The sequence below is a fragment of the Dipodomys merriami genome, unplaced genomic scaffold (genome assembly GCF_024711535.1).
Source record: "Dipodomys merriami isolate MVZ:Mamm:240054 unplaced genomic scaffold, mDipMer1.0.p SCAF_8, whole genome shotgun sequence".
Lineage (NCBI taxonomy): Eukaryota > Metazoa > Chordata > Mammalia > Rodentia > Heteromyidae > Dipodomys > Dipodomys merriami.
Window position 1 is genome coordinate 14,078,946 of NW_027206401.1, and position 13,203 is coordinate 14,092,148.

Genomic DNA, 13,203 nt, shown 5'->3' on the forward strand with positions numbered 1-13,203 from the left:
ATTGACACAAGGAACTCATTCTTGCTGTGGCCATAAAGCATTCTGAACCTTGTGACTTGAGCTACCTGATATTCTTCCTTACATTCTTTACATTCAGTACTCCACCTGGTTGTGTTCAGGCTAGCTTAAGATGATGTCTATAACTTGCAGTCAAGCAGTTCTAACTAATGAGCCTGTGGACCGTGTCCACGTGATTGAAAGCTCTGGAGCCCCATAGTACTTCCCCTTTAATTTCTTCATTCTGAGAACTATTAATATTTTTTGTTCTTAGACTGGCTTCACAAACATACTCAGATGGCCTGAGGCGAGGAAACACCTTATATAGGATGCTAAGGTGCACAGATGGAGTGCAAATGATTTCATCGTTCTTTAGCTGGTGCTAGGTATGCGCAAGAAGCCAAGCTGGGCCTAACAGGGCAAGCTTCTGCACACACATCTCATTCCTGGTTACACATGCATGCTTCCGCTTTCAGCAGATCTAGAGCTTCACCATTCTATGCAGCATGAACTGAATGAGCTGAGCAGTGAGGGAACTCTCTACTTGAAAGTGTAATGTAGAGTTTTATGTTCATTTATGAGTTACATAAACCCTCCTATACATTCATAACTGTCACAGCACGTGACAACAATGAGTAAGATTTTGTCCTCTACTAGATACTGCAATGCTCTTTTCTATAAATATTCTCATTTTATCTTCTTAACCACTCTGAGATAAGTATAATCATCATTTATTTTTTATAAATAAATACATAGAAGTTAAGCAATATATCTAGAGAGACTAAGTAGCTTAAAAAAACAGGCAACCAATAAATAACAATAGCTCCATTTGCTGTGGACTGAGAACTTACCTTCTGTTGATTTATAGTCTTAATATACTACTATTGGGAGCTAACCAAGATATGAAAATAGAGTCTTACAAATGTGATTAGTGCCCCTGTAAGGGCTTAGTTTCTCTCTGGGTTTTCTATCATGTGAGGATATGAGATGATTGGATGTTTGAACCAGAAAGAGGGAATCTCACTGGAGATCAACCATGCTGGCACCCTAATCTCAGACTTCACAGCCTCTCAAAGTATGAGAAGTAAACTTTTGCTATTTTGAGCCAGTTGTCTATGAATTTTGTGGTATGTGTGAGTGTATATGTGTGTTAAACTCAGGTCTTTGTACCATTTGGGCAAGCACTCTACCACTGAACACATACATATATACACACATAATCTAAATATGTAGCTCAGGCTTGAATTCATGACGATCCTGTCTCAGCCTCCTGAGTACGAGGATTACAGATGTGTGCCACCACTTCCAGCTGTTTATAAAACTAAGACAACATCTGACTCTGGCATTACCTATCTATATGGATAATGGTACACTATTTCTTATTTTATTGTAACAGTATATGGCCTTAACAAACTGTGACTACCTTTAGGGTAGGCTCCATGTTTTATTCATTTTATTTAGTTCACAAATTAACAAATACATTATTGATGGAAATAAATGATTACCTCCTGTTTCTTTCTCTTAAATGAAATTCTCTTAAATGAAATCTTCAGCTTTCTAAGCATCAGTTTCTTTACTTGCAAAGTGATGTTGTAAGTATATGCACCTTGAACCACTATGGATAATCATGAGACTGTTTTTAAATTTAGTCTTAAGTATTACACCCAACTGTCCTATAAGCATAAACTGCTATGTTTCAGAACTTGAATAGGTATTGCCTGCACAAATTTCTAACTGAAAAAAAAACCACAACAGAAAAGATGACCCATATTCAAAAGAGATTATGTTCCCTTTGAGGTTATGGAATAATCTGCCTCTGGTCTGAGTTTAGAATCTGAAAATATAAAAAGCCACTCTTTAAAATATCTATTTTGGTGCAATCTGCAAATTAAGTGTGTTAATTAAGAAGTGCACGCGCACGCACCACACACACACACACACACACACACACACACACACACACACACACACACACACACTCACACACACACGGAAACAGAGGTGAACACAGATCTGCTTCCCTTGATGGAGCGCAAGTTCTGTCCATCCTCATTATCCTGAGGTTACTAAACTCCCTGCACTGGTACTTCTCTCATACACCATTCCTGATAATACTAAGTTCGTTCTAAAGCATGGTCAAGATGCCCTAAGGTGAAGACAAAAAGCTACCTCATTATGGAGTCAAGGCCTTTTAGTTATTTTCCAGGTATCTCAAACAAAATACCTGAAGTATTCTGACAGCCTGAAGCACCATGGTTGAGGAGGCCTAGAGATCCAAGAAGGGATCCAAGAATTTCTATCACGTTCCAGTCACAGTGGAGATGACACAATGCATCTGTGTCATCTGCACTGAACCTGGCTGTAGACACACAACCCTCCTTCTCAGCTGAGACTCCTCTAGACTACCCATCATTCTCAAGAAAGCACACCCTGTGTTCCACCTCTGACAGGAGTTTATTACAGTCCTTAGCTTTGAAGCCTCATTTTTTTATTCTGCATTATATACACAGCTAGAGGGAACCACACACATTTGAGTCGGTGCTTCATCGCCACCCTTTTCAACAAATCAAATGGCACTTATTGTATTATATAGTTCTTGATTGGACTCCTGGCCTAAACAATGTGTTTCTCTTTTATGTTGTTAATTATTCTTTTGGATCCTTTATCAGATCACACAAATGTGTGATGGTCTCCTTTACTATACTGTTCTTTCCTCTTGCCCAACCCCATAAAAGTACATACTACCTCTCCTAAAGTATGTACTACCTTTTGTGTCAATAATTTCTTTTTTTTTTTTTTTTTGGGTCCAGTCGTGGGGCCTGAACTCTGGGCCTGGGCGCTGTCCCTCAGCTCTTTAGCTCAAGGCTAGCGCTCTACCACTTGAGCCACAGCACCACTTCTGGCTTTTTTCTTATGTGGTGCTGAGGAATCGAACCCAGGGCCTCTGGCATGCAAGGCAAGTTCTCTACCACTGAGCCACCTTCCCAGCCCCCAATAATTTCTATAATACTTCATCCTCTTGTTTTTCTCATTAAAAAGTGATGCTTTGTCTAATGTCCTCAGATTTTTCCTTCTTCATCTTGTCTATTAAGCAAAAATAGTTTCTAATTTTCTTTCTTCTATTTTCTTATTTTCTTGCCATCACTAATCTTTTGATTGCTTTAAACATGTTGACAACTAAGCTTCAAAGCTAGCACTTTAGGTGGGACCTGTCTCTTGGGGGCTAGATTTTAATTTCCCATCGTTAACTTAGATCATCATCCAAACCTGATTACCTAATTACCCAGTGGTGGCCTCATCTCTCCCCATCTCCAAATATGATCTCATTGAGCACTGGAACTTTGACACATAATCGCAGGGGGTACCCAAATATTCTTTCAGAACACACTGTTTCAACCTCTGAGTACTGAGAAGCCTGGCAACATGTTTGATCAGTAAGTCTGAGGGAGACCAACATCTCTCTCTATTATTTCTATATCCTGTTTTATTTATTTATTTAAAAAGAATATTTATATTATCTTTAAGAAGTTGCCATTCAACCAACCAGTTCCTGAACATAACGCATCTTGACCAGTGTCACCTCTTTCCACATTCTTAGCCACACCTAGCATGCTACTCCATCCTTCACTTTTCTTAATTTTGAAGGCCATGTATTGAATTTGGGGGCCATAACAAAGCAGTTTATGTGTACAATTCATCTTCATCTGTGTTATTCCTCTCAACATTTTCACCCCTCTTCGATCCACCCCTTCCCTTGCTTTCCTTAATTCTGTGGTATATACAATCAATTCTTGACTGCATTCTTTCCCATTTCTCCTTCTGTCATCTACCCTCTCCCTTTCGCCCCATCCACCCCCTCCCATTACAAGTACCCTTTTCCTGGTACTTATTTTGTTGGGCTTTGACCTAGTTTTTCTAAAAAAATTTACACTAGATGACCCTCCATAGAGTCCATTACACTCCAGTGAATTCGCTTGTAGCTGCTTGTATACCACTCAGTGTGTTTTCCCCAACATCCAGGATCATATCATGCAAGCTATTTTTTCCCCTCATTCTTTCAGATCCCTTACTTGATATTCCAGTTCTAATGAATTAAACTCTGAAAATGTTTTTACAATGTGCATGCCTTAGACTCAACAATCATTGCACTGTTTTACTCTAAGGCTTTTAAGGTTTAAATTTCAAAGTCTATTCTAATTTTTATATAATCAACATGTGATTATGAAACTTCCTAAAATTTTTACTACTTTGTGTGGTTTATTGCAAAAATATCTAAAATTTCATCACAGAAATTGAGTCATCTCTACAGCCTGTCTTCTACGGCCTATTAATCACCCCTACACATTAGTGTGCTCTTTCTTTATATCGGATTCCATGTCTCAGCCCAAGAGCATGGCAGCATTTCTGAATCTCCACTCATTATTTCCTGCGTGTGCAATGATGTCACCACCCTGCAGTTATTTATGCTGAAAACAAAAATTCTCTAAGATCAAGTTCAAATGCTATTTTTACTAAAATATCCTTCTAATCCTTCCCCAGATACTACTTCAGAGGAAGACATAATCTCTTCCTTCCTTGGACAATCGAGAAGTTACAATTGTCCTTTATTATGGCACATAAAACAAAATGTTACTCATATTTTTGTCTCCTTTTCTATAGTGCAGGATTCGCAATGGTCAGGACATGTATTCAGATCTTTCTTATCCTGAAGGTTATCTAGTATCATGCTACGTGTATAAAATAATATCTGATCATATAAATGACTGAATCACAATATCCTCAGTAAATGGTCTTTTAAGTAGTAAAATTCTATGACAAATGCTTCAATAAAATACCCTTATGTTTACTATAAAATCAAGAAGAATTACAGTCAACTTTTAAAGTCATGGATGATTCAGGGAAAAAGAATTTCAACTGACAGATTTTCTTCTGAGCCAGAGTAGTTATTAGATCAATATTTTGAGAAAACCCATCGGAGAGGCCACTGCTACTTGATTATGGCATCTGTTGGCTCATTTTCAAATTTCCTTTTTAATCAGAGGAGGAAAGATGAAAATGTTTAGCCAGTTAAAAAATGGTGCTACGGACTTCTTTACCTCTACGTGTGGACAAACTCTGTCTTTAGTAGGCAGTCATGAGGAAAAATTTCCTTACAGGATCCTTCTCCTTAGCACTTCATGTCACTTTTGCACTGAGCAGAAACCATTCAAATGCTTAGGAAACATTCCAACAACCTAATAATATTCTGTTTAAGAACATGCTTTAATTTTTTTTTGCAATTCAAAAATACATATGGAATAATAGAAGACCCTTAACAGGTAGAACAGTGCTGGAGGAATACCAATACCAAATGTCAAACTCTATTACAAAGCCATAGTAATAAATACATATGGAATAATAGAAGACCCTTAACAGGTAGAACAGTGCTGGAGGAATACCAATACCAAACGTCAAACTCTATTTCAAAGCCATAGTAATAAAAACAGCTTGGTACTGGCACAAGAACAGACCTGAGGACCAGTGGAATAGAAGACCTGGAAATAAACTCACAGACTTATAGCCACCTAATATTTGATAAGGGAGCAAAAAACACAGGATGGAAGAAAGACAGCCTATTCAACAAATGATGCTGGCAGAATTGCTATACATATGCAGAAAACAGAAGCTAGACCCTTATATATCACCTTGTACCAGAATCAATGGATCAAAGACCTCAATGCAGGACCAGATACCTTGAAAATATTACAGGAAGGGATAGGGGAGACACTAGGGCTCCTTGGCATGGGTCAAAACAACAAACTAGATAAATAGGACTGCATCAAACTAAAGAGTTTCTGCATGGCAAAGGACATAGCTATCAGGAAAAATAGAAAGCCCACAGAATGGGAAGCAATCTTTACTAGCTATGTATCATATAAGGGCCTCATATCTAAAATATACTTAGAACTCAAAATTTAAAGCCTCTCAAAACAAATCCTTAAAGAAGAAACAACAACACAATTAAGCAATGGGATAAAGACTTAGAGACAACCCAGATGCCTCTCAATGGACAAATGGATCAAGGAAAGGTAACATACATACACAATATACACAATTTCTTTCCATCAGAAAGAATGATATTGCCCCATTTGTAAGGAAATGAAAAGACTTGGAAAAAATTATATTAAGCAAAGTAAGCCAGACCCAATGAAACCTAGGTTGCTGGCTTCTCTTATTTGTAGAATGTGACTATAAATCTACAAGTAAAAAAATGGATAGGAAAAGACAAAAAAATTACACATGGACATGCTAAAATAAATAGGACTCTAAACATTCATACAGTGAGACCCAAGGAGAATATTGTTAGGAGAGGATCACAAAGGCGCAATAGCTATGTGCATATAATCATATAAAGTGATGTTTATTGAAATGAACTCCAAGAAATGGAAATGAGTTTTTTTAATTTTATAGGTATGTGTGTGTTGTTTATCCCTTTTGTCACTTTTTAAAAATTTCTGTAACTTTTGTCTTACATGCAACTTTATCTGTTTTGAGGAAGCTAAGGGGAAATACAGAAATGGTGGGACAAAGGGTGAACTAATTCAGCTTCAGCAGTGATAATCACTAGTCACTAATGTTGAAAATTAACTATACAATTTGTGGGGGATGGAGGCCGGGAGAGAAAAAACTGTGAGATAATGAGGGAAGAGGTGACACTGTACTCAGTACCTGACACATCCCTCTGTATATCACCTGTACAATACAAATAAATTCAAAAATTTTAAAAATTGCTTCTTATATCAGTCTAACTTTTGCAGTTGTGATTTAGTTGTGTACATAATTGTGTATACAAAAGCCCAAAGACTACATTGTCACATTTCCGCCCCCCTGAACCATCAGTGTTTGACAGACATTAAATTATTTATCCAGAAAATCATTAGAAATGTCAATCTGACATTGTGTCATTAATATTGTGATTTCTTACTATATATGCTATATACATAGTTTTTCATTTGGCTGTATAAGGAAGTGATAATAATTTGGATCGAAGTAAGTTACTTCTCTAAGAAGGTCCATAGATTTCTATGCATTTGATTGCTAAAGGGGTGAAGATTTCAGTGCCTTTATATTAGTAACCCTAAATATTTGCCCATTTGACAGTAAAAGAGCTGTCAAAGGCAATTATACTTAAGTCGATCTTCCTGAGTTGGATTCTGCCTAAAAGGACTTGTGACTATAAATAACTAAAATAACCCAAACACTGTATTGATTGATTGATTGATTGATTGATTGAGCTTCCTCCAAATTATATTCCAGAAGATATAAAACAAGAACTCATATTTTTAATTTTGTCAGCTACTTGGCTGTGAGTAAAATGTTAAAAAGAAATTCAGTCAACCTTGAGAAAACAGCCATATAATATCATCCCTTCCATCTATCTGAAAACCAGGCTGTCGTGGGAATGTTACTGGATCTACAGCCCCTCAGAACAACATTCCAACAGATAGATCTGTTGAAAACATGTCATTCGAGCATCTGCTCCACATTTATAACTCCATATACAGACCGCTGAACATGCTCGTGCCCCATAAGCATCAGATTTCCACATCCAGAATGGCAGTAAACTCATTCTCTAGAGCTTTCCACCCCTTCCTTCAATTGGCAAAACTCTGCTTGATTTTTATTGCTGCAGGAAATAGTAGAGTGTAAGGTTTGTAACTCTGAAGACAAACCAGGAAAAAATAAACTGGTAATAAAATGAGGTAAAACACAGGCACTGAAATTATTGCTACGTTTTAGAATTATAGTCTCATAGAGTCACACCAGGAGCAATAACAGAAGGAATGAGAAAAATAAGCAAACAAATGATATTTTTTCCACTAAAGTTTAACCTGAAATTACCCTCTAGGGTCAACTGATTTTCATATTGGATAAGCTATAAATTATATTAAGAATACTGCATGTTTATTTGGTTATTTATTAGAGTTAGGTTTATCAACACCTAATAGTTAAACCATTTACTGATATAAACCAGTACTTCTAAGACAACTGATACATTTTTTTCAAATGCAAAATCTCGAATGTAATGAGATTTTAAGTATATGTTAGTAAGAGGAATTTTTTCAGATTACAGGAAAAGTAGTCAATATATGGTACGATGATGCAATTGTACAGCAAGGTCTGGTAGCAAGTGCCAGGCCTCAATAAGTAATATCTGATGCTCCCTCTCTTCCCAGCAGCAAGCATCACTCAATAGTCATTGACACAATCTCTCAGACAGGTGTCTATCCATCCACACATGTGAGTCTTTTATTTCCATTAAACACCAACAAATGTTAATAAAAACTTAAGGATAACACCCAAACCCTGAGTTCAAGCCCCAGGCAGGACCAGCACACACACACACACACACACACACACACACACACACACACACACACACAGTATTTGCTTTCTAATCCCTCCCCTCTTAGACAAAAATTGCTGTGATGTTACTTTACATCTGTATACGTGGCTAACAATCTGCGCTGTTCTTTTTCTTCTTCATGTCCTAACATGGCTTCACCTTCCTGATTGGTAATAACTCCCTGACAGCAGGTAAGAAAGAAAAATCATGACCAGTGGGTAAAATTTATTAAGAAATGTGTATGATCTGTATCCTATAAAGGATTTGAAATTGATTAGGCGAGAAGGAAGCACAAATTATTGTCTTCACTGCAATACTGACAAAGCCTAGGGAGGTTTTTGCTTGAAATAATAATAGTTATGGATCTTAAAAACATATATTCTCAAACTCTTCCTTCCTTCTTTCCTTCCTTCCTTCCTTCCTTCCTTCTCTCCTTCCTTCCTTCCATCAGTACTGGGCAGGGTTTGAATTGGCATTATGCTCTCACTTAGACTTTTTGCTCAAGGCTTATACTCTAACATTTTGAGCCACAGCTCCACCTCTGGTTTTCTGGTGGTTAACTGGTGATAAGAGTTATATGAATTTTCCTGCCTAGGGTGGCTTTGAACCATGATCCTCAAATCTCAGCCTCCTGAGTAGATGGGATTACAGGTGTGAGCCACCATGCCAAACTCCCAAATTCTTTCTTATTACTTCCACAAACTATATAACTTTTATAAAAGATGCCTATGTTGGTGCTTGACTTTTCATGCATGTAGATTTTTTTAATATAGGTTAGGAGATTTCATTCCAGTTCTAAAATCTACATCTTAGTTTCTTTGTCTACCTAGTGAAGGAAAAATAACATATATTCTGCTGAACTTGCAGACTGACTCAGAAGGATAGCATACTTACAAACTGATGTAAATGTTATAATTATTCCAGTTAGTATTTTCATTTATAAAAAGTTATTATAGAGCCAGGCCCTGGTGGCTTATGCCTGAAATCCTAGCTACTCAGGAAGCTGACATCTGAGGATCCCAGTTCAAAGCCAGTTCAAGCATGAAAATCCATAAGACTCTTATCTCCAGGTAACTGCCAGAAAACCAGACATGGAGCTGTGGCTCAAAGTGTTAGAACAATAGCTTGTGCACAAAAGCTCAGGGACAGTGCCCAGGCCCTGACTTCAAGCCCATAACCTCCCCTCCCCCACCAAAAAAGAAATATTATTATATGGTAAAATTAATTCTGTTTGTAAAGAAAACTGCCTACATTTTAATTCAATTTCCTTGAGAGCTTCAACTATCTGTGCCATTTCTTTAAATTGCAAATATTACATGCAATTTGTTTTTGTGGGTCTAGGAAAGATGACACATCCAAAATTTGAACACATGATTCTTATTAACTAAAATGAGGAGAAAGATAGTGAAGTATTTATTGCACAAATTAGTCAGAATTACTAGAATACAAATCAACTGGACTTTGATTGTCTACTCACTCTCAAGTTTAAGGCTCATCACCTGTATCTTTTTAAAAATTTATGTTTTGATTTGCAATCACAATTCATTCTGATCATGACCTTGAAGTAGAGATAGCCCAATTCAAGTGTAGCTCTGTGGAACATCGTTATGACAACATGCCTTAAACTTTAATAACTAAGGGGACTATGATAAGGCAGTTACTTAAGGGATATTATTTCAGGACACACATGGCACTTGGTTGCAATTCTCTTTTGTGAAAGCCATTTCTCAGGGTGCATAGTTTCTTGCACTCCACTCCAGATTAGTCACAATGTGCTTCCAGAATGATAGAAATCAATCAGAAGCTCTCTCCCACCAGAGGATAAACTATACATGAGAAATACTGTTCGTCTTTGACCCAGAATGCAGAGTTGCATTGACACTCCATAGAAGGAAGGACCCGTGTGAAAACAAACACTGTCAGAGGATCTGCAGTTGGAATCTTCTAGAGACCAAGGAAGGTGCGTGTGCTTGGTCCTCTGTTTGCTCTTGCAAAGGAATGAAAGCAAAGAGGACTTTTAAGCTCTATCATCCTACAACAGAATGTGAGATCTGGAAAAGGGGAGGAAAAAATACATATAAACAAAAACTTTGGAGGAAATGGAGCAAACAGTTTAGACAGAGGAAAACATGGATGGAGAGAGACTGAGACAGGAGACAGAAAAGGAGGAGGAGAGAAAGAGGGAAAGCAGGGAGAGGGAGAGAACGAGGGAGAGGAGGCACAAGAGGAGAAAGGAGGCAGGCAGGGACGGGGAGACACAGATCGGATCACTCACTTGGCATTTCCTGCCCCTGGCTTCTTCCTTCGGAAAATGTTGAGGAAGGTGTTGGAGCGGCAGGGCAGCTTGCCATCGCCGACGTGCATGCGGACCACGTCCGAGGTGGTGAAGGCACTGCGGACATTCCTCTCGGGCTTGGCAATGATGATGTACATCTTGGGCGTGAACATGCACCCCAGCGCCACCGTGACGCTGAGACTCACTGCGAAGCAGGTGGTGATGATCTTGTAGTTGCTCCCAAAGTAAATGGGCACGAAAGCTAGCCAGATGATGCAGGTGGTGTACATGGTAAAGGCGATGTACTTGGCCTCGTTGAAGTTGGCGGGCACGTTGCGGGTCTTGAAGGCATAGTAGGTACAGCTCATGATGAGGAGCCCATTGTAGCCCACGGGGGCCACCACGCCCAGGTTGCTGGTATTGCAGATCAGGTAGACTTCCTTGATGCTTGGGTAGGACAGAATGGGCATAGGAGGTTCCATGATGATCAAGGTGACCACCAGGGTGAGCTGCACGCTAATGAGAATGGAAGCAATGATCACCTGGGCCCAGGCGCTCATGAACCTGGGCTTCCGGGTGCAGATCTTCTTCTTGCTGCCTGCCAGGATGCGGGCAATGCGATTGGTTTTGGTCACCAAAGCAGAGTAGCACATGGCGGAGGACAGGCCAACCAGGAGGCGCTGGAGGTAGCAGGACGTGGTCGTTGGTTTGGCAATGAGAGTGAACGGACACACATAACCAAGGAAGATGCCGGCTAAGATGATGTAGCAGAGCTCGCGACTGGAGGATTTGACCACAGGTGTATCCCGGTACAGCACAAAGATGAGAGTCACAAACAGGGTGACGAGGATGCCCAGACAAGAGAAGGCGATGGCAATGATGGATTCGATGTTGCTCCACTCAAGGTAGCGGACAGGAATGGGTTCACAGCCTGTGATGAGAAACAGTTCATTTTCATATGAAATCGGAGATTTCTGCTGACCAATAATGACTGCTTATTAGTTATTCACAACCGAGCTGTCTTTTCTTCCTGGATGATTTCTATGCTTGGCACAAAAGTTGCCAGTGTTACACACAGATTCCTAAACTTAGTCTCATTGCAAGTCTAAGGTGACATGCTTGTGAACCTATAATATTTTTCTTTCAATACTGTCATTATAAATGGATGTCCATCAAAGAAAGGAGAAAAATGTTTACAGTAAAGGCTAAGTAAGGACAACATAAAAGAAAAGCTTAGCCCATGTAATTATAACCCCTCTGTACAGTATTTTCACACACACAAAAAAAAGCTTAGTAAGAAATAAGCGAACTCAAGTGATAGAGTATCTGTTTAGAAAATGTGAGACCCTGTACTGACTAAATAAACTAGCAAACTTTTTTTTAATTTTATGCAGCCATTGACCATAGACAAATAGAGCTCACAGGCAAATTTTGGCTTGCAGAATATTTTATATAGAAATTCAATTCAAATGTTGTACAAGAATTTGCATGCTTGTGTTTACCACATAATTCTATGTTACCCACTTAAAATTCCTTTAGCTATTTATTATTTGTACATGGCAAATGGACAGACCAAAAGAAACTGGATCTCTACTTCCAATGTTCTTAAAAGGAGAGATGTTTTCCTTTGAGACAGGAAATAGAATCTGTTTCATATTTCAGAGTGAGAGAAAAAAATTGTCAGACTCTGGAGACAACCCCTTCACAGGATTTTGTGTTTGGTCTGGGCCATATTTCCCACATTGTGAGAGTAAAAATATGTTTCCCTAAATTTAGGAAAAGACTCATTGTTCTAGCAGCAAGAAACCACCAGAAATGGTTTTTAGGTCTGTTCAGCCAATCAACACCAACCTACCTCAGTGAACATCTTTTTATTTACCAACCAATGAGTGTTAGCCCTTGATTCTGACAGTCACCCAGTTGGGGTGTCACATAAGTATAAGTAATAAATTATAGTTTTGGGTTAAAAAAATTACATACAATTCTCCTTCAGTGTTCATGGGGAACTACTTCCAGAGCCACCACGGATACCTACCCTTGCTCCAATACCTTCTGGAAAGTTGCAGTTTGCAAATGGTCTACACATATCTTCTTGTATGCTTTAAATAATCTCTAGATTATGCATAGTTCATCATCCTATGTATAATTATATAAATAGTATGGTTTAGGGACAAGAGACAAGAAAAACATGTCTAAGTATTGAGCATAGACCGAACCATCATAGTCTGGACTATATAGTTCATGAAAGAAATAAAGGAACTATTTATTCCAGTGGTTTCCATCCACAGCTGCAGAAGTAGCTAAGGAAGGATGACTGTCTTTAGTCTTACCATCTTTTGTATTTCTACAGATTTCATAAAGATCATTTTGAAGACCCTTACTTGATACTATTCCTGGTTATACTGGGAATATCCAGTTCACTCCCTAGACCCCTAAAGCTCACCCTGTGTTCTTCCCATACACTGTTTGTGGAAGATCACAATAGTGGTCCAGCTCTGGTTAATTTTACTGAGTTGTGTTGTATCTATTTAATTAGGCTAGGACT

At 38.5% G+C, this 13,203-nt stretch overlaps 1 protein-coding gene across 4 annotated transcripts in view; it reads right to left on the reverse strand.

Annotated features, from left to right (window-relative positions):
* The window catches only part of Grm1 (glutamate metabotropic receptor 1), a 300,312-nt gene that overhangs the window by 16,504 nt on the left and 270,605 nt on the right, over positions 1–13,203 (reverse strand). For all 4 annotated transcript variants that reach the window (XM_070010072.1, XM_070010070.1, XM_070010074.1 and 1 more), the window contains exon 8: positions 10,659–11,589. In XM_070010072.1, the coding sequence (XP_069866173.1) occupies positions 10,659–11,589 (931 nt within the window). The remainder of the gene's footprint in view (positions 1–10,658; positions 11,590–13,203) is intronic.